Source organism: Martes martes (genome assembly GCF_963455335.1).
Source record: "Martes martes genome assembly, chromosome: 5".
Lineage (NCBI taxonomy): Eukaryota > Metazoa > Chordata > Mammalia > Carnivora > Mustelidae > Martes > Martes martes.
In genome coordinates, this window is record NC_137892.1 from 135,702,946 (window position 1) to 135,725,461 (window position 22,516).

Here is a 22,516-nt window from a genome sequence, read left to right on the forward strand (position 1 = left end):
GCAGTGGTTTGAGGGGAGACCCTGAGGCCTGTGGGGAATGTGGGGAGCGGGAGGTAGTCAGCCCGTTGCAGGGTGGAGCGGAGAAGACTGTTTGGAGGGGTTTGTCCTTGAGGCTGGCCAGGAACTTGATGTTGGAGCAGCGGGGATTCTTCAGAGGATTCAAGCACCGGAGTGAGGTACTCAAATTTGTTCTGACTTGCTCAAGTTCACAGTGATTGGGCTCTTCAGTGAACAGGGAAGTCTCCCTGGGGTGAAGATCACCAGAACTGAAGGAGAGAAACTAAGAATCCTGAAAAACAAAGTCACAGAACAAGAAATAACTGCGCTTCTTTTGGGGAAACACGATCCCCTGCAGAGTCTACAAAGATCTGTAACACGGCAGAAGTTACGTTGTAGGATTATTTTCCTGCCTGCGCATTCAGATGAGAGTAGGACTCCCACATTCGTGGTTCACAGGGCTCTTGGTGTCTCTCTGTTTTTGCAGTGCCCCCAGGTCAAGAGAAACGCCTCACACAGTTCTTAGGAGGTACTAAATTCCAAACAACCTAGTATTTATGACCTGACACTTGAGTAGCAGTTTGTAAAAATAATGCATAACAATTAAAAAGATAAATCCCATTTTTATTTTATTCTTAAACAGCCGCATGTGTGAACCTGGGGAACACTGCGTAGCTTCTCAAACCTTGGGAACAGGTCGAAAACTGTCACCCTTGTTCCCATTTCTACATGGATTTTTGAACGGATGGTACCTGTGTTTTATCCTAGTAACCAATGACCCTGTCTTTGCAAAATACAAGGTCATTGAGAGGAGGGTAGCATGGCCTGGTGTTGAAACTGAACTACCTTGAGCTGAAGGTTCTGACAGTGACGGACAGTGATGCTGCTATTTTCCTTTGACAACTTAAAGTACATCGTGATACCCCAGTTTACTGGCCTCTGTGCCTCGCAGGCACCTCCGGGCACGGTTTGGGAACCACAGCTCTGACTTGGGTTCCAGCCTGGGCTGTGCTTGGCAGCAGCCAGCAGCCCACTTTGGAGCACGTCTGCCCAGTGCCAGGCACTGCGCTGGGTTGAGGGGCTCGCGGGGAACCCAGAGGCGGCAGCATCCTCTTACCGGCTGTTGGAGGAATGACAGAATCCGGAAGTGCTGGCCTGGTGTGGGGGTCGCAGGCTTTCTGGAAGGGGCTGGGTAGGTAGTAGGCGAGTGTTTCAGCCTCTGCCGGTCCTGCAAGTGTCTGTGGAAGCTGTGCAGTGTGAACACTCAGCGTGGAAGCAGCCGGGGCGGGGGGTGGCCCGCGGACACGTGGGCACGGCTGGGTCCTGGGAAACCTTCGTTGACAGGAGCAGGGCTGGCAGCGGGTCACATTGTGCAGGCGCTGAAGTAGGTCATTAACGTGTTGTGGAAAGCAGGAGCACTGACCTGCTGGGGAACCCCAGAAGGATCTCAGAGGCCACCGTGGGCTCTTCCTATCGCCAGGCGGGGTCTCCCGGGTGAGGAGAGGAGGGGGCAGAGAGCAGTCCAGAAAGGAATTCCAGGCAGAAGGAACATTTGTGCAAATGTAAGGAGTCATAAAGGGATGTAGCAGCTTGGGAGGACTAGGGACTACGGTTTTCTCGTTTTCTCATTTTTTTTTGTTTTCTAGATCACTTTTTTGGTGGAAATTGTATCTTTTGAGCTCTGGCATAGCTTTATAAAATGTATTTTATCCTCTCAGTTAGTAGCTTGAGTATAGAATTCATGTATGAAAGTCATTTTCACGTGCGATGTTGGAGCTGTTCTTTAGCCTTCAGTTCTAGGAAGTCTGCTGTCCCCTCTCCAGTCCCCCACTGTGTTTGGGGACCACACACCCCGTGTGTCCCCCCCCACCCCCCCAGCAGCCGACTGTGAAGATAGCACTGGCACTGTCCCTGTGTCATGGAGGAGGGCTTGTCGGGCTCACAGCAGCAAGTCCCACGGTCCTGGGCCAGAGTCCCTGGCTCTCATTTCGGAGCCCTTATACAGCTGTCCTTCCTCTCCCTGAAAGCTCTTAAGATTTTCTTTTATACAGTTATTCTCCATGATGTACTTCGGTATAACTGTAAATTCACTGTACTGCGTACTTGGTCGGCTCCTGGAGAACTCGATTTCTTGCAGCTGAGTATATATGTTGATAATTCTTTGTGTCTTTGTTATTGCACTGGTTTCTTAATCCCTTGAAAACACCGCTTCCTTCAAGCTTCTCTCTTCCTGAAAAAACCTTTACTGTCTCCCTACACAGTCTAGTCTCAGTCTGCTTTCCCAAACTGGCCAGGTTTGTGTTTCTCATAGGTATATCTCACTCTGCTTAAATCCCAACGCTTCACTTTACAATACAGTCGTGTCTCCCTGACTGCAGAGTGTGTGTTCCTGAAAAGCCTTCTTCAAAGGCAGTGCTCCAGGAACTGAAGATCTTGTGGTGGGGGGCGGGGGGGGGGGAGGAATGCAGTTAGGAGAGTAGCTGCTGGTCCCGGTTTTTCAACAGTGTTTTTGTCCCCTGATAGAAAGAGTAAAGAAGGGGTACTAAGAGTACGAATGAGCAATATGGATACTGTTTACTTTACATTTCAGTCTCCTTCGCTAGGGGTAAACATACCAGCATCTCCTCTCCTGCAGGTTTGGTGATCTGCGGGGACATGTTTATCTTGCCTTGTAGTTAAGTGGCGTTTCTCTCTCTAGTGTGCAGTTCCTTTTGTGAAGCAGTGACAAGGGAAGTATCTCATTGGGATGGCAACAGGATAGACTCTTGAGGTAAAAGATACTCTGGGTCCTCTTCATCTTCTGTTTCCCTGACCTCATAGGTGCTTCTCAGGCCTCGTCCCACTGACCTTGGTGTGGCAGAGTCGTGCCCCAGAATGCACTGGCTCTCCACCACATTTCTCCTCCTCCTCCCCACGTCCTTCCCCTCCCGCCCCACCAAAAAGAAAAACACAGACTAAACAAAATATATCTGGACCACAGTTTCTGGTCCTCCTCTGCCTTTACTTTCCTCTTCCAGCTCTCTTTTCTAACTATCCCGGCCAAAAAGGACCAAAACCTCATGTAGGCTAGAACCAGAGTATTCAGGGCAGAGGAGAAAGCAAAGCACAGTGCATTTGTGATGTTCCTTTTTCACAAGAGGGGCCAGAAAGCTCTGCACAAGGGGTTGGTCTGTCACAACCTGAGATTGTGGATACAGCATAAAGGTCAGGATACAGCATAAACAAAATAAGCAAAGAACAGTTTTTTTTTTTCTTTCCATTCCAGCAGTTTTATAAATTGATTCTGCTTGATCAGTTTCCTTAAAAAGAAGATTTGTTGACATTTTTTTAATCCTTTAATATAATTACATTGCATGGGATACAGACCAGTGGCCCGTGGGTGGGATACAGTCGGAAGATCTATTTTGTTTGGCTTTTAGAATATTTAAAAACTACAAATTTGTTCCTTAAATACAAATTTGAGGGTTTCATAGAAATTCCCAGGTTTCTACTTTGACTTGAAAAATCAGAAAAATCTGGCAAAACGAGGCCCACTGCTGCCCCCTCTAGGTGAGGCTGACGAGCTCCCATTTGCATCACCTGTGGACAGAGTTGGTCTTGTTTTGCCTTCCAGATACTTGGATTCGCCCTCTGTGGCTGCAGCAAGTGACCATGATCCTAATTTCAGAAACTCTCTAAAAATGTGTGCTCCTCTAGGAATAAGGCATCAGTGGGGAAAAGAGTAAATTCTGGCAGTGTTTCTATTCGAAGGGAGTAGAGACAAGGTTCATTGGTCCTTTTTCCCTTAAAGTACTTCAGAACATTCTGTTCCTGTACTGTCCTGGCTCAAGTGAGTTAGTTCACTTGAAATTTTTGCTTAGCAGAGAAGTCAGATCGATCACAAGCATAATATCGTATGACTTAAGTGACACACTCACCATTTTCTACATAAATGTTAATGACCGAAGAGAGTTTTCTTTACATCCTGCCTGTGTTCAGTTAAGCAGGTGTTGGTGACACCACCATTGGTCCTGCTGTCCCCGAGCACACCCCGCACCCCGTCTGCCCCTCGCTGACCTTCTCCGTGGTGTGGTGTCCTTGATTGGCACCCGCTGCTGGCGCTGACCTTGTGTCGGTCTGTCTGCTTGCTCCTCGCCTGTCAGTGGGAGTGCAATATTAACGCCTTAACTCTGCAAAGTTTCTCCTGTGGACCCCGAGCAGAAGTGGCCTCTGTGCCCTCGCTCCTGAGCCTGAGGCCGGGAGGGACTGAGGGATTTGCCTCATTCACGCTGCTCTGTAGCCCTGGAGTGAGGATGAGAATCTGTGTCCTCAGGACCTGGTCCAGAGCTCCGCAGCCTCCGGACCTGCCCTGCCACTTCATGGGACACACATCTCTTTCCTGGAACAAGTGCAAACCTGTAGTGAGGGGCTGGTTTCATTTCAGGAGGATGTTCAGCCAGTGAATATGGTTTGTGATGGTTTCTGTTACGGTTTGGTCATGATTGGGGCTCCTTTATTCAGTTATTCCTGCACGTGCCACGAAATTCTATAATTTTAGCAACTGGTGTTGTGAATACATTTTCATTCTACTGTGTAAGCTCAGTGACACTGGAAATGACTAGGGAGTCATTCGGCCAGCAAATAGTTGAACGCTTTTGGAAATATGTGCCTGTTTGGGTTATAATTCTGTAAGTTACTCGAGATTTGTCTCCTGAGTTTTTGACAGTACTCAGCAATAGCCAAGAGGAGTAGGTCTTGCCATCTGCTTTTGCTAAGAAAAGTGTTTTCTGAATTATCCTTGTGGGCTCCAGTTGTTAAGATGTTGGATCTTTTTTCCAATGTCAAGTCCCTGTTCTTAACATCTCTTCTCACGTGTTCTGTTTTTGTCTTTTTTTTCCCCCTGAAAGATTGCTCCATGTTTTATCTGTCTTTAAAAAATTTTTAGTATCAGCCAATACATTTAACTTATAAGAGCTATTTTTATTTCTCATTATTCCTTTTTCATTGAATCCTCTTTTAGTTGTGTTTTTTTTTTTCTAAGATTTTATTTATTTATTTGAAAGAGAGAGTGTAAGCAGGGGGAGTGTAAGCAGGGGGAGTGGCAAAAGGAGAGGGGGAAGAAGTAGGCTCTCCCACTGAGCAGGGAGCCCAACTCGGAGCTCTCCATCCAGGGACCCTGGGATTATGACCCAAGCCCAAGGCAGACACCCAACCAGCTGAGCTAGCTACCCAGGCATCCTCATCCTCTCTAGTTTTTATGGCTATGCTGTATTCACTTTGAGAGTAAATTCGAAGGTGGTTTTCCTGTTTTTTTAGTTTTCCTCTTTTCTACATTATCCCTATTCTCTCTGGGAGTAATTTTTATTTTCCTTCTAGGGATCCTGTTTGTTCTGAATTTGTTTTTATTGTTTTAAGCTTGGCTTGTCTGTTTTATGATCCTTTGTTGTCTGTTCCAGTATAAAAACAAAGCACTGCTAAGTCTGACAAGAAGTTCTCAGTGCATTGGGAGGCCTTGTCAGCCGGTGGGCCTCGTTCAGCGAGAGTGGATGGGAACAGCATTGCTCTGAGGAATCCCTCAGTGTAAGATGTGGAAGCCTTTTGCTTTTGGACATCCTGTGTCTTTGTTAGCTGCTCTCATTTCCTGGGCAGTTCTTTCACATTCTGTAGAGAATGTCTCCATTTCAGGAGTAGCAACATGTCAAGGTTGAGGTCCTTAAACAGATCTCTGATATAAACAGACGGTCTGTAAACAGCCTGTGAGCAGTAAATCACTGCCACCTCCTCTGTGTACCTAGAGAGCATTTAATATGGCACCACCAGCCATCCGTTGTTGTGTTTCCGCCAAATCTGTAGCCATCTTTGCTTCCTCTCCTGTCCCTGTATCTCCCACAACACACTAAATACACTTACACCACCGAGTACATGTGTGGCACTCTGCTGAGTGCCTTACACATTTACCCTTTTAATCTTTACAACAAACTTACGGAAAATATAGTTATTATCCCCACTTCACAGATGAAGACATTGAGACACAGGGAGGTTAAGGCCATATAATGAGTAGCAAAGCTAGCATTCAGCCCCAGTCCATTGTTTTGTTTTGTTTAGATTTTTATTTAAATTCAAGTTCGTTAACATATATTGCATTATTGGTTTCAGGGGTAGAATTTAGTGATGGAACCGTTGCATGTAACACCCAGTGCTCATTGTAACAAGTGCCCTCCTTAATGCCCATCACCCATTCAGCCCATTCCTCCCACCTCTTCTCCAGCAACCCTCAGTTTTTTCCCTATAGTTAAGTCTCTTATGGTTTGCCTCCCTCTCTGTTTTTATCTTACTTTCTTTTTCTTTCCCTTACTCTGTGTTAATGTATTTTGTTTCTTAAATTCCACATATGAGTGAAATCATACGGTATTTGTCTTTCTCTGCCTGACTTATTTCGCTTAGCCTGCCCTCTAGTTCAGTCCACGTGTTGGCGGGAATGCAAACTGGTGTAGCCACTCTGGAAAACAGTATGGAGGTTCCTCAGAAAGTTAAAAATAGAGCTACCCTATGACCCAGCAATTGTACTACTAGGTATTTATCCAAATGATACAAAAATAGTAATTTGAAGGGGCACATGCCACCCCAGTGTTTACAGCAGCAATGTCCACAGTAGCCAAAATATGTATAGAGGTCAGATGTCCAGTCTGTGTTCTTAAATCACCACACTGTCCTGCCTCTAGCACAGTGGGAAGACCCTCCCATCTCTAGAACAGATGCTGAATCTGACTGTCTCTTCCACGTCTGCTCTTAGAACCCTAGTCCTCATCACTGGTGGTCTCACCTGGCTCTGGTTTCCCTACCTCTACTCTGTTCCCCTGGAGCCCACCTCCATGTAGCAGCTAGAGAAATCTTCCCAAAGTGCAGATCAGATCATGGATTTCCCCCTGATGAAAACAACAGTGGAGGGGCCCCTGGGTGGCTCGGTCGTTAAGCGTCTGCCTTCAGCACAGGGTGTGATCCCAGGGTGCTGGGATTGAGCCCCGCATCCGCCTCCCTGCTCAGCAGGAGCCTGCTTCTCCCTCTTCCACTCCCTCTGCTTGTGTTCCCTCTCTCACTGTCTCTGTCAAATAAATAAATAAAATCTTAAATTAAAAAAAAAAGATCTTAAATTTCTTAGTAGTTTATGTATATGTATCTCCCAGCTAGATTCCAGGCTCCCTGAGGGCCGCAACTTTGGTTCAGTGTGAACCTCCAGTGCCTGGATGGGGACCCAGCACTTGGTAGGCTGTCTCTGGTCATTTGCTGACAAGGGTCCCTCGAGCTCTTAGGCTGAACAGCTCCTGCCTACATTGCATCCCTTCCCCGTGGCACACTGGCTTCAGTCCCTGCTTGTCTGTAGGAGTGGACATCTCTTGTCTACCAGTGGTCCCTTTCCCATTATAGTTGTAATGTTTGTTACATCTTAGTCATTTGTGTGTATTGGGCACTGTTTTGGCCACATCTGTGAACTCCCTATAGTGTTATTTAACCTGATTTTTTCTTATATGCAATAGAAACTTCACATCATAGTGTAAATGAAAAGAAAGATATTACTTGTCATAAGTGCCTGTATTAATTGAACTTAAAAATGTCATTCCATAGATCATTGAAAATTGTCAAAACTTCAGTTTCATGCACTGCTTTTCTACGGTGTAGTAGTAGTATTGGAATGGAGAGTTGAGGAATATGTGTTTGGTTATGATCTTGAACATGAAGCCTGACATTTGAAAACTGACCCTGTGATGGATCACAGAAGCAACAGCTGGGTTCGATTATTTACATCTCCCAAAGCCAAGGCAGCTTGAGTCTAGTTAGTCTGCAACGTTACTAATGTACAGTACATGTCAGTATCCGACAGTATCCGTCAGTATCCACTCTCCGTGTTGCTGTGCGCAGCCCAAGGGGTGTGTCTGCAGCATTTTTGAACACATTTGAAATTCTTCTCCTTGTCCAGGACTGACTGCTTTGCACGAATGATGAACCTTTCCTCACGTTTAAGAAGATCCTCCTGGATGATGGATAGTAAAAGAATGGGGATGACATCACATTTCCAGTGGCTCTTATTAACATTTATTCTCCTATACTTAATGAACCAAGTAAATAGCCAGAAAAGAGGTAAGTGCATCTGAGTCTTAGAGAATGAACTGATTGCAATGCCATTGCTATTTTTTGCCATTATTATTTTGATTATGAGGTGATCTTGTGTCTTTATTGAACCCTTCAGGTTTTCTGTGGTTAAAATCCATTTCTCTATCGTCATTTTTTGTTTCCTATGTATTTTTGGTCTCTCTTAAAAAGAGGCTTGTAAAGATAGATTTAAATAGTCTTTCCCCAGAAAAAAAAATTAAGGTATAATTTACATACAGTACAGTTCACCCTTTTGGGATAAAATTCTGCGAGTTTTGACAAATGTGTAATCATGTGACCACCAGCACAAAATAACAGAACACTCCCCATTCCAGAAAATTCCCCATGCTCCTCTGTACTCAGCTCTTTTCTCCTCCCTACCTCCAGCCAGCACTGGCCTAGTGTCTGTCTATAATTTTGCTTTTCTGAATGTCATATAAATGAAATCTAAATCTCTTTAATAATACGTTGTATTCATCTTCTTTAAATATATTAAGAATGTTTATTAGATGTTATTCCCTAGCTTATTCCTATAAAGTACATTATCATCCTTCTGCCCCTGTATTTAGTTTTTGTATTATTTCCATAATTAAACAGATAGCCTCTTTTCCCCCGAGATCACTGTTAAATAACTTTAGTATTGTTACGATGATTTCTAATGTGAGTGCTTCTAATGTTTTTGTTTTCTGTCACATATAAGTAGCGTTATAATTTATTGCTACCATAAATGTCATGTCAGTCATGTAAAAATTAAAAAAACCTTTTCAGAGATACTAACAGAGAAGGTCTGGGATGGAATAATGTTTTTTATACTCTGATTACTTTATTTCCTCCTTCCTTCCCTCTCTTCCTTCCTTTTTCCTTTTGTTCTCCCTCTTACGTGGTTCCACCTCCTTTCTTTTCATTCTAATATGAGAAGCTTTTCATTGTGTGGTGCCAATGTATTCTTTCACAATATTCTTTCACAGGGATGAATAAATACTATTAGGATTATAATATTCTGAGTTATTTGCTACTCTTCAGTTGTTTAGGCCTACATAAAAAAAAATCTTTCAGAGACTTGTGTGAGTTCGTTACTGTTTAAATATAATATGCTTCGTAAACATTTTTAAAGATCTTATTTATTTGAGAGCGAGAGAGGGGGAGGAGGAGAAGGAGAGGCAGACTCCCTGCTGAGCAGAGAGCCCAATGCAGGGCTAGATCCCAGGACTTCCGACCCAAGCCGAAGGGAGATTCTTAACTGATTGAGCCACCCAGGCACCTCTGCTTCATAAAAACTTAAAGATTGGCTGTGGGGTTTCTATGAGGTGGCAGTTTGGTAACATGCAGTGGGGCGGCGGTGGCTAGGAGTGCCTAGAAGCTGTATTTGTGGGCATGGGAAACTGGTAATTTTTATTTAGAGTCACTTTATTTGCGGGGAGGAATGGGGGCACATGGGGCTGTTGAAGATAAAATTCTTCCAGGCCCTCTTTGGGTCTCATCCTTGACTCCCTCCATTTATCTTAGTGGCTGAAGGTGGGACTTTGATGGAGGCTCAGCCCTAGGTGGTCTAGTGGTTGGCTCACTTCCTTTGGTTTCCTCTCATTTTTTACTTGACAGCTACAAACAGAAATAGAAAACTAGTCCATCTGTGACTGCAGGCTCATCCCTGCACGAAGAACATGGGCCCCGTGCAGACACAGGTGCTCATACTCAACGGCTGAAGACGGTTTGATATGTTGGCCTTTCATGGTGCAGTTAAATTATTAAGCATGTTGTGTGTGTGTGTATGTTTCTCCTTCTCCAGGGGCACCTCGTGATTTGAAGTGTGTAACTAACAATTTGCGGGTATGGGACTGTTCTTGGAAAGCACCCTCTGGAGTAGGCCATGGTACTGTTTATGAAGTTTGCATTGAGAACAGGTAAGAGAAATGAAGAGCCGTAACCTAAAGGTCTTTAATATTAGAGCATAGAGATTTTATTTTGGAAATTTTTTAATGAAATTTTAAATCTTAGCTGTTTCCTAAAAATCTGAATCTTAACATCAGTCAGGATGGAAAAAACCCTTCTCCCAGCCAAAACTGATTGTTGCGTTATCTGAATATTAAGTGTAGGACACCCCTTTCATATGCTCTGCATTCTCATCTACCATAGGGAAGTTTTACTGGTCTGTCCCAAATCATCGGTCTAGATCAGGTGGGTTCTTGTTCTGACTCTGCCCAGCAGAAAATGTCCTGTCTGGAGTAGGCAGTTCAAGGCTGGCATGGTTGTGGATGAGAGACCCAGGTCCCTTTTTATCGTGCTGCTGTGCCAGCTTTAGCATGCGATCTCCTGGTTCGAGGATGCTTGAGGGGTGGCTGTCCTGCCTGCATTCCAGAAAGCAGTGAGGAAAAGGATGCTTTTCTTTAAGGAGACCTCTAGGAGTCCCACACACCTCTGCTTGCATCTCATTGGCAGAATATAGTCACATGATGAAGCCTATTTGCATAAGAGGCGGGGCAATGTGCCTGGATTAACCTTGAGTTCATGTTATTAAGGGAAAGGGGGAAAGGACATTAGGAGGCCAGTGACTGGTTCTGTCACCCACCTTCCCCTCTCGGTTAATCTTGGAGAGGGCCAGGAGCTCTGAAGCCTAGAGGTGAGGCATTTGAGCTCTCTGCAAATGGGAATATTTTCTTCCTTTTCCCTGATGCCCGTGGGACTCTGAATGGTTCAGCAACATCAGTGGTATTCAGCAGGGCAGCTCCAAGTCCCGTTTTGTGGATGGGTGGCCCTTATGTAAATGGTCATAAGTGTGCATTTAAATATTACTCAGGGGGCACCTGGGTGGCTCAGTGGGTTAAAGCCTCTGCCTTCAGCTCAGGTCGTGATCTCAGGGTCCTGAGATCGAGCCCCAAATCGGGCTCTCTGCTCAGCAGGGAGCCTGCTTCCCTTCCTCTCTCTCTGCCTGCCTCTTTGCCTACTTGTGATCTCCGTCTGTCCAATAAATAAAATATTTAAAAAAAAATTACTCAGGTGTTGTCTTCCCATTTGGTATCGGTTCAGTGAGTGTGAGTCTAAGCTTTGTGGTATATTTGTCAACCAGGAGGAGTTAGTTATGTTGTAAAAGTAGCCCTAAAATCTTATTTTCTTATTTTCTGCTGTGAAAATAAAGGATTATTTCCTGCTTGTGTTCAGTGTCCTTCTTGGGTCAGCTGGCATCTCTGCCCCCAGGCTCTCCTTGGGACCCCAAACCAGTAGGGGGTCCCTCACCCTCCAGTGCATGGAGACAGGAGGAGAGGGAGCACAGCCTATGCTGGCTTCCAGAGCTTCCTTCTGGAAGGGACAGATGTGACTTTCACTCACATGTCTCTGCAAATAAAGCCCTACCACCTGCCTTGCTTTCAAGGAGCCGGAAGTATAGGCCTGCTGTGAAACCAGAAGGGGAGAACCTGAAAAATTTGGTAAATAGCATGAATGACTACCTCAGGCCACAGTGAGAGGAAGCTGTTCTGGCTCTCCAGGAGTTCACAAGAAACAAATCACTGTGGGTGCCGGCGGAAATTATAGGTGAAGGGCGCATTGACTGAGTGGTGTGGGCCTCCAGAGAGGCTGTCTGAGGTGTGATTGTGGAGTGTGAAGACCCAGTTTCTCAGAAAAAGGACAGAAAGACATTCCAGCCTGGAAGAACATAATGTATGAAATAGCATGATTTAGCGAATTCCAGGGCTTTTGTGTTACTGGCAGCTAAGGAAGCCTCCCTCTGTGAGGGTGACAGGAGGGGAGCCGCCCTGGTTAAGTCAGGAGCCCTGAGTAAAGAACGTGAGGAGGTCTGTGCGGGGTGCTGGGCAGGGTCACCCGAGACACCACAGAGTCCCTCTTCTTGAACTCAGATTTGTATGGGACGTTAGAAATATGGATTAAAAAAATATATATATATGGATGGATGAATAGCCATAAAAATAATGTAAATGTGAACGTAAAAGACCATGGAACCAAGGAGGAAAAAAACAACTTTTGCTGAAGGGATAATGGGTGGGGAACTGGCAGAGTTTTGAAAGCAGAAGGTGTTGTTCCCATTGAAACTTCGACCAGAACAGAGAGCAGCCGACAGACTGAGGTGTGTGTCTGAGGGGCCACAAGCAGCCAGTTTCATGCCCATCCGCAGTACCTGTGGAGCACCGTCTCAGCCTGAGACCGCATGATGGTCTTATATAGAAGTGCAGGGCTGTAGTGGGGCGAGCATGCGCGGTGCTAGGAAAGGCTGCAGAGGGAAGGTTGGGGAAGTATGAAGGGCATGCCAGAATCCGGAGTTCCTTGAAATAATCATCCCTGCTTATCACTTGGCTTTCTGGTACAGTCTGGTTATTCATCCTCCACGTTGATGGACTTAAATCGACCTCCCCTTTTTCCGTCTTAAAAGGCAGTATAACCTATTGTGGTTTTGTACGAAAGAAAGTATTTTCCAGCGCATTTTCTGTTAGTCATGTTTCTGTGAAAATTGCACTGTTGGTTTTATCCACTAATTAAAATTGGATTTTTTTTTTCTATTGCAGGTCTCATTCTTGTTATCAGTCAGAGAAAACAAATACTAAGATCCCTGCTCTTCCACCTGGTGATCATGAAATAACAATAAACCGTCTGTATGGTTTTGGAAATCTTCTAAGTAAATTCACACTAAATGAAAAAAATGTTTGTAAGTATTTGAAAAGAAAATTGCCTTGAAAATAACTCGGCACAGGATCACCTGGGTGGCTCGGTGGGTTAAGTGTCTGCCTTTGGCTCAGGTCACAGTCTCAGGGACCTGGGATGGAGCCCCTCATCAGGCTCACTGCTCGTGGTGACTCTGCTTCCCCCTCTCCCTCTGTGTTCTCTCTTGCTTTCAGTCTCTCTCAGATATTAATTAATAAAATCTTTAAGGAAAAAAAAAGATAAAAGAACTCAGCACAGTGCCTTTGTGCTTAGCATTGCAGTGCTTTATAAAATTGGCAGAAATTTACTCTTCTTTTGAATTTCAGTTGTTAGACTAATGCTTGCTTTTCCCCAGCAGCCATACTGTGGCTTCTAGAGAACACCCAAGATTGGGAAGGAAGCGGGCTGTCGTCTAGTCAATCAGAGTAGATGTCACAGAGTTCACGATCCTTTCCACATTTGGCTACTTTCTCGACACCTGTTCGCCTCATTGATTCCTGCATACCTTCCAGAATTTTTCATGTGTCCCCTGCTGTAGGAAGTAGTCTTTGACCCTGCCCTCCCAGAGGAGACCCAGTTCCTTTATCAACATTCCCTTAGGCAATGTGTCTTCTCCTTTGTGGCATTTCTCACAGTTGAATTACTAACGTATTATGTGATAAGGCACTTAAGTGGTCACTTCTGCAAGAGAATAGGTTCAGTAGGACAGGAAGTTTCTCTTTACACCCAGCGCCTAGCCACTGACTTACACGTGACAGGCAACTTTTACAGAGGTGTTGATTCAGTGCCTATGACCTAGGTAACAGGCTGAGTGGAGTCGTGAACTAGACCCAGGCTGATGGAGATGGAGGTTTGGCTACACAGTGAGACCTTAGAAACCCCAGGAGCCTTGACTCTCCCTGGTGGGGGAGGTGGGTTTATTCTCTGCTGACAACTATCATGGCATGGCATAATGACATTATAATGAGACTTACAAGGATGACTGACTTTGAAACAGGGGAAAAAATATAATTAACTTGGTGACCTGTCCAATTTCATGGATAAGATGCCTGTTTGGAGTGGTCTGCGTCTGAGATAGAACAGATTCCGAAAGGATAATAACAAAGCAAGCTTTCCAGGAACTTCGCATCTGTCTCACTGCCTTTCAAGATCTAGAGAGAGAAGCCATGTTGGTTAATTTCTTTCTACAGCTGAATGTGCGATCCATGTGAGAATGTTTTGTACGCATCAGCCATGATCTCAATACCCACAGAGCAATACTGTTAAAACACTTAAATATATTCTCTGTTCATATACATGTAAACAGTAAGGTTCATACTACTTTATAACCTGCTTAACAGAAGATGCAGATTTTTCAGTTTATCTAAATCTGTATCATTTTTATAGGCTGCATAGTATCCCATTGAATGCCATTATTATGTTACGTGATTGATAATTAACATTGAGATTTTTATTTCTGGTTTTTCAGTATTATAACCAATGCTTTAATGAACATGTTTTGCACATGTATGTTTTCTAATTTGTGTGATGATTTCATTAGGCTAAATTCCTAAAATTGGGAATGCTGCAGTAAAGATTTCCCCTTGTTAGAACTTTTGATACCCGTTGCCAGTTGTTTTCTAAAACTTGGAGTCTCTTTGCATTTCCACAAACATCCTATTAGAGGGGCACCCTGTTCTTTACTTCTTGCCAAGACTGGGTGTTGTCCATTTCTCTTAGTTTTGCCATTTCATTCTGATGGCCCCCCAGTTATAGCACTTTGTTTTTGCAAATTGTTTTGTGATTACTTATTTTAAAAAAGTTACCAGTAGTTTTTATTCTTTTCCGGTCTATATCCTTTCTCAGTTTTCTCTTGTGTTGAACCTCGGCCTTTCCCTCATTGGTTCCACAAGAGCTCTCTATATTATGGTTATTAATTCTATCATATTTGCTACAAATAATTTTCTGAGTAAACTTCATGGATTTCATTTTTATATAAATAGAATCTTCCACTCTTTTTCTTCGAGCTTTTGGTTTTGTTATCATGCTCAGTTTAAATCTTTTACCCATCTGGAATTATTTTGTAGTACGGTATAAGGAATCTAACTTAATTTTATTCCAGGTTTTTAAAAAATTCCCCAGGACTCTGTCAGAGAGCCAGTTTGTGTTGTCTGATTTTTCAAGAGGTGAGGAGAAGGTTTTGGCAGGGAAGTTACTTGAAGATGATAGTGTTTGACAGAAAGAATTAGAAGGACAAATCAAGACAGATGCTAGATGACTTAATAGATGAATAGTTCCTTGTTTTTACGAACTCATGTAATTTGTTGATAGCAGTTTTAATATTACTGAGTCTGATTCTGATTAGAATATTAGATTAACAGTATCCAAGTAATAAGATATCACCATTACTACTGTGATAATACTGATAAAAAAATTGAAAAGCACACTAGATGAATATAAAAGGGAGGTAGATGCATCAGCAGATCTTCGAGTACCTACTGTGTTGGGGAGAAGCTAGGAAAGGGTACTGTACCTGTGCGTTAGAGGATCTGGGTTTTTTGGCATTTTGCTACTGAAGAAAAGTATGAGAAATTAACGTTTTCTCCAGAAAATATAAATAAATACCATGCATATAAATCAAAGTATTTAATATATGCGCATATACATAATATGCTTCTAATTGACAAGGGCAAACACAAAAATAAGTCTTTGTAAGTTTCTTTTTAAGTTTCTTAAAATAACCTGAAAATATGGATCTGGCTGAGACAAAATCAATAATGTGGATCCTATAAATGAGCTGGGAAAGCTCCCGTCCTCTGATGTTTAAACAGAGCATGGAGGGTATGGATAAAGATGTACCAGCCTTAAAAAATAAACAAACACAAGTGATTAGACTGTTTTCCCAGCTGAAAAGTTCCTGTCTTCTAGAAAGCAAGTTAATATTTTCCTCAAGTGTCTATTTTAGCTGGAAAGAAATGCAAATAATAGTACGTGCGATCTTAGGGAAACTTCCATTTTATTGTGAGGAAGTGTACTATGAAGTAGTGGAAAATGTGTGTGTGTGTGTGTGTGTGTGTAATCCTTTCATTTGCGTAATTGTGATTGTTACTGTCTTTTAGCTTAAATACTGGCTATGACTTGTGTTTTAAAGAAGAGCCCACTTCTGTTGAGATAAAATGTAAATTACGTGTACTTTCCAGGGAAGGAGCATTTAATAATAGATGAATATTGCCTTCATGTAAGTGCTCCCGTACTTGTAAGTGCTCAACACATAATTTTGAAGTTACTATATCATGACAGCCCGAAGCATTTGAAAGAATTGTGTTCTTCAAAGCCACTGCTCCGTGGTCACACTGGCACCTTCAGCTTTCCCTCTCCTGGCACCAAGACAGCTTCTTGCTCCTCCTTTTTGTTCCTTCTGTTTTTTTTGTTTTGTTTTGTTTTATTAAGTTTTTATTTTAATTCCAGTTAGTTAACGTGCAGCATTTGTTACATGAGTTTCCGGTGTGTGATGCAGTGGTTCCTCCCACTTGAAATCTGTCCTGTGAAGCATCCCCCACTGTCCTTCCGTAGCTGTAGAGCCATTGACTTGCTGTATGGTGCTTAGGTTTTGAAGCCACAGGTCCGATTTCCTGTGCAGTTGTAAGTATTTTATACAGATCCAGTGTAGAGCGCTGTGGTCAGCACATCTTAGTTAAATTTATGAAGAATAACTTTTTTTTTTTTAAGATTTTATTTATTTTTCAGAGAGAGAGAGCACAAGTGGGCAGAGGCAGAGAGAAGCTGGCTCCCTGCTGAGCAAGGAGTCTGACACGGGTTCTGTGTGTGTGTGTATGTAAATAAATACATGTAAATATATATAAATAAGTATATATGATATATATATATAGATAGATAGATATCTATATCTATATGATATATATAGATATCTATATAGATATCTATTTATCTATCTATATATATCTATATGATGTATATAGATAGATAGATAGATATCTATATCTATATCTATATCTATAGATATCTATATCTATCTATCTATATATGTATATATCTCATATGTACATATATTTTAGGACCCTGGGATCATGACCTGAGCCGAAGGCAGTGGCTTAACCGGCTGAGCCACTCAGGCATCCCAAGAACTTATTTTTAAATTCCAAGACTAATTTATGTTGGTTTGCTCTGCCATTTTTATTGCTTAGCACACTCAGCCACCCCAGCTCTGTGAAGTCCTGCAGTCTGGGCTTGCCAGGACTCTTCTGAGCTGCCCTTGTGCTGCATAGGGCGGTGCTGGGGTAGGGGTGGCCCAGGGGTGCACGTCTCTGGACATCTCTGGTTCACTTACCGGGATCAGAAGAGAGAACGTGGAAGACAGAGTCCCCGCGTTGTCTGCCCTTCATACCACAAAGCCTGCGTCTCATACAATGGAACAGGGTCACACCTTACATGTTTTTCATTGATCCAAACTATTGGAGTAATTTACCCATCCCTTGTAGATAGACTTGGAGATTTTAAAGAATACTTTACTTTCTCTGCCTTTTTTTTTTTTTTTAATTTACCATTTTCTGTCTGTGAGCTACTGTATCCTTGAGCATGTTTGTTTTTCTTTTCCTTTACCTTTTGTATTTCCCACCAATGACCAGACCCTCCCCAATGCTGGTGGCCTTTTCTCACTCTTCTCTCTGATTTGGCCTAAATGACAACCCATTTCTTTTAGTCTCAGCTGTGCTGGGGTTCTCTGGTTTCCTTCTGCTTCTCAGGATTCTTGCTGGGGTTCTCTGGTGCCTGGAAGGTGTGACTGTTGGTAGCTCTCCGCTCTCAGGCAAGCTTTGGCCCCTTTGAGTCCTGAGTTCGAGTGTGTTTCTTCAGCTGCACTCAGAGTTCCTCTTGAGTCTGTGTCCGTGGTGTTGATGGGCCGCATTCTCACTCGCTGTCGCCAGACCCCTCCACTCACTAAACCTCTCTCTGTCCCTCCCTGACACTTGGTCACCCATAGCCTGTCTCTATTATTTCTTCACAATGTCCGTGATTCCTTTGCCTGGTTTCTAGGGTGGAAACTTGAGGAAATCTTAGATGTTTCCCTTTCTTATTACTAACCCTTCATTTCTTTGATCGTCATTTCTTGAAACGCGTATCAGAGTTGTTTCTCTTTTCCATACCCCTCGTGGACATGGCAGGGCTTCATGATCTCTGGCCTTGCTGCTTTGGTCAGCCTTTCCCCAGTGGTCTCCCACTTAACCGCCTTATCTTGCTCAGCCCCCTGCGCTGCACTGCATGCCAACAGCTCACCTAGCCTTTCTGGAGGACTTCCTTACCCTGCAGAGTATTGCCCACATCTGCACAGTACCCTGTTGGCTCCCCCACTCGGTGCCTTGGCCATTTCTGTGGTTTTGCTGCTGTTCACAGCTCCCTAAACCAGGAATGGCTCATAGCATCCCAAAGTGGGTGACTTCCGCCAGCATCAGGGGCTCTGACACCGCCAGGTGAGTGGGAAGGCTGCAGAAAAAATGGACGGAAAGCTCCGCGAGAACAGGCTTTCCATATTCTGTCATTTTCTTAGGCCTAAGGCACAGTCATACGGAGGAAACTCCTTTACTTCTCTCTGATGTTGCCTCCTTACAGATTCCAGACTGATGACACTAGAGTTTTATGGGAACGTGGTGGTTATTTGTATTAGAAGACTTACTAGGATTTGATAATTTTCTCAGATTTGACAGTTGAATCATTGGGAGTTGCTTATGCAAATAAATACGTATATTCATTTTTTTCAGCACGCTTTGAGAATTTGCCCCCCCCCCCCCCACCGAGCAGTGGAAGGAGACAGAATCTTTTGTTTGTTTGTTTGTTTAAATATATTTATTTATTTATTTGACAGACAGAGATCACAAGTAGGCAGAGAGGCAGGCAGAGAGGGAGGGGGAAGCAGGCTCCCTGCCGAGCACAGAGCCCGATGCGGGGGCTCGATGCCAGGACCCTGGGATCATGACCTGAGCCGAAGGCAGAGGCTTTAACCCACTGAGCCACCCAGGCGCACTGAGCCACCCAGGCGCCCCAGGAGACAGAACCTTGAGCAGGCTCCATGACCAGTGTAGAGCTGGATGTGGGGCTCAGTCTCACAACCCCGTCACAACCTGAGCCGCAATCAAGGGTCACATGCTTAACCACCTGAGCCACCCAGGTGCCCCCGGAGTTTGTTTTTTGTTCTTGATCATTTTTGGTCAAGAAGGAATGGAGTTTAAAAGTAGTTGATGAATGGAATTACAATATGAAAAATAATTACTTATTTTACTAAGTCGTGTTTTTTGTTTTCTTTTTTGAAGCTTTAATTCCGGACACTCCAGAGATCTTGAATTTGTCTGCTGATTTCTCAACTTCCACATTACACCTAAAGTGGAATGACAGGGGTTCTGTTTTTCCACATCACTTAAGTGTCATCTGGGAAATTAAAATTCTACGTAAAGAAAATAAGGAAGTCATAAAATTAGTAAGTTTGAACCAAAATAGATTTTTTTTTTCCTGTGACATTAAAGAAGCCAAGTAATTTTTAAAAGATTTTTAAGGTGATATAGTGAACTCTTAACATTGTTAAGGACATAGATCAGATATCCTTTCAGGGTTCATTAAAAACTATGTGCTGTTACTCAAATCACTTACTAAAATAATGTATAACTTAAAATAACATATAACTTATTAATTATAGTAAATTTAGGAAATTAAGGGAGGAATAATTCATGATTCTACCACTTGACCACAGTAAATGTTATTTTTGTGTTTCTGTCCAGCTTTTCTATGTACATGTTTTTACATACATGAAATAAATGTATACATAAAATGTACTATTTAATTTTTGTCTAATACTATAAACATAAAAGTGTTTGAAACATAGTTATAGTAATTGTTGAGAAATTTTAAGGTTGAATTTATCTGAATCTGAAATAACGTTTTTACATTTAATACTTTTTTTTCCTCTTACTTTTAAAAGTTTTGTTGGTAAATGGTTTCCTTATATAATCTGTCTTTAGTTTCCTCTTAATCTAAAGGAGAATGAGGAATAGTAGTGAAAAGTTTTGACAGTGGGTGTATGGGAATTCCCTCTTTTGTCCTTTTTTTCTTTTCCTCAGTGGATTTGAATATGCTTAGTTATAGATTTCAGAATTAGAAGACTAGCTCATGATTTTACAGTTATTTGCCTAAGTATAGAGATAAGCTAGATTGTAAAGATAAAGAATTACTCTCTAGTACATGGTGGTTGTCATGGTGTTCCTTTCTGACACTGTGTGTATTAGCTTCCTAAGTTAGCAGCGGCCATAACTGTAGCTTCGGGCATCTGGTGCTTCCGCGTTGCTGACACTGCTCTAAATGCTCCGTGTGTGGTTCTCTGCATCCTCACCACAGACCCCTGAGGGAGGCACCATCAGCATCATCTCCATTTTCGAGATGAAGCTCCAGAGACACAGGAAGACAGGAAGTAGTGGAGCCAGGACTCAGAGTTACAGTCTGTGCTCTTTCTTAACTAACCACTACAGTTTCTGTTACAAAATAGATATGTTTATTTTTGTGTAAGATGCCTTCCCTTCCTTTACACCTGTGCTAATTGAATGTACACTTCAAGACCTGAGTCAAATTCAACCCCTCATTTTACAGCCCATCCTAATTACCTCAGCCTAAAATGCTCTTGGCAGTTCTTTCCTGTCAGCCTAATTTGCAAGTAGCTTTGATAGAGCTCTACCCTTGTTGCCTTGAAACTATTGCTTATCTAAAATTGGACTGTGTAGCTCTTTATGATGGCTGACATTTTGTGCTGGGTGAGTTACCTATTATTGGCTTTGGGTAACTTTCCAAAACCTCCTTTTTCTCATTTGTAAAGTGGTGCCAAGTATCTACTTCAGTAAATGATCACAGTACCTGTAAAGCTGCTGAATGCCTACTAGTTGTCAGTATTTCATTTGGGGGCTACTATTTGCAGTGTAAGTGAAATCCAGCATAAGGGAATGGAAATTCCATTTTCAGGATCCTATAACTCATTGCCACAAGATGCATCACAAGATGGCAGCGGCAGAGTAGGATCCGATCTTTGAAGAAAAATCTTTGTACGGAGAAATACAGAGCAACAGGCCAGAAAAACAGAGATAGAACAAATGAATTTTTAAAAAGTGAAACTTGAGAGGGCAAGTGATGCAGATCTGTAGTAAAATGTGACCCTTCTTTTTATATGTTATCGATATCATTTGAGGCAGAGCTGCTTATGCCCTGTCACTTTGATACTATTTTGTGATTGTGTAAGAACAAAGCATACTGTACATTGGTGTTTCAATTAGAACATGATGGTTTTTGCTCTTGGCCTCCCATATGGGTATGGAAGCTGGGTGCTGTGGGGACCAGGGTGGGTGTGACACCAGGGATCTCTGCCGCACCCCCCCCGGCCCCTCCCATTTTACTTTCCAGTAAACAGCAGGTTTCAGTTCTTCTAGCTAATTCTTCTGTTACATATTTCTGTTGTCCGGGTAGCATGCTTATGTTGTTCTTCCTTAATTTTTCTTTACAGTTTTGAGCAATGTTAACAGTCGGAGATGAGAATTTCGTCCTGTCACCTCCTGGCCAGGGAGCACACATGCGCATACTGGAGAGCTCACTCGCTGTCTGTCCCTGTCTCTCTCTCATATTTCCCATCTTTTCTCCAGTATTTTTCTATAATACTGTGATAACGTGTGGTAGACTGGCATTCATTATTTGTGTTATGGTTATATAAACACTACCCACAGCTAAACCAAGCAGCATATACTACTGTTTTCCTTTTCGGGGGTACAGCTTCTTGTCATGTCTTGTATTTTCAGTTTAATTTTTATGCCCCATTAATTTAATCCTTCGGAATCTCCAAGTTTTATGAATCTCCTGCTGAAGTGTTCAGACACACGAGTATTTTATCAGCTGTATGTTTGTGAATAGCTCTCTCGGAGGCCTTCTGACTGACTTCTCGATCCTGCTTACATAGGGTTCACATAGGTACAGTGTCTGTGTAGCAGGAGTGTGGTAGAAAGCTGAGGACCCTTGCGGCCGGAGGTTTCTCAGAAGCTGCAGCAGTGTCCTCTCCTGCCAGCCAACCCTGGGTTGGAGGGATTGATACCTAGGTATACCCACAAGTCATTTAGGACAAACCTCTTTGGGTTTTTTGGCACATTTCTAGGAAGTTGTGGTCCAAGGGGTCTCCATCATCATCTAGGGGATTCCTTTTACTTTTTCTTGTAATGGATCCCCCCTTTTTTTTAACCCACTGAGCCACCCAGGTGCCCCCTCTTATAGTGGATCCCCTTTTTAAAAAATTTTTCCTCTTCCTCATTTTGGTGGAAGCATATATTCTAGTAGGTATTTGCTATTTATTGTCAATACTACCTGCTGCCTTTAATGGTAGCTTGCAGATACACTATTTTTTAAATTTAAATAGGTTACCAGCAAAATTTTTAAGACCGTCGATTCCAAATCTTGAGAAGATGCAGAACAATTGGAACTTTCATACATTTCTGATGGGAGTGTAAAATGCTACCTGATGAATTCATTAAGACATAACATTTCTAAAAGTGTCTCTTTTACACTCACTCATGATTTCTACTCTAGCTGGGTATAGAATTGTAGGTTAGGGGATTTTCTCAAGATTTGGAAGACATTGTTCCATTTGTTTCTTCTTGTGGATCTATCTTTCTTTCTTGTACTAGACAGTCATTGGGCCCCTTCCAGTCTGAAAACACATGTTTCTCAGCTTAGG

General features: G+C 42.9%; 1 protein-coding gene across 1 annotated transcript in view; it reads left to right on the plus strand.

The window, feature by feature from the left end:
* LIFR (LIF receptor subunit alpha) overlaps positions 1–22,516 on the plus strand; it is a 71,386-nt gene that overhangs the window by 14,686 nt on the left and 34,184 nt on the right. Inside the window, exons 2-5 of the mRNA XM_080803918.1 lie at positions 7,952–8,112; positions 9,911–10,025; positions 12,639–12,778; positions 19,077–19,240. Of these exons, the coding sequence (XP_080660044.1) occupies positions 7,971–8,112; positions 9,911–10,025; positions 12,639–12,778; positions 19,077–19,240 (561 nt within the window). The 5' untranslated portion in view covers positions 7,952–7,970. The remainder of the gene's footprint in view (positions 1–7,951; positions 8,113–9,910; positions 10,026–12,638; positions 12,779–19,076; positions 19,241–22,516) is intronic.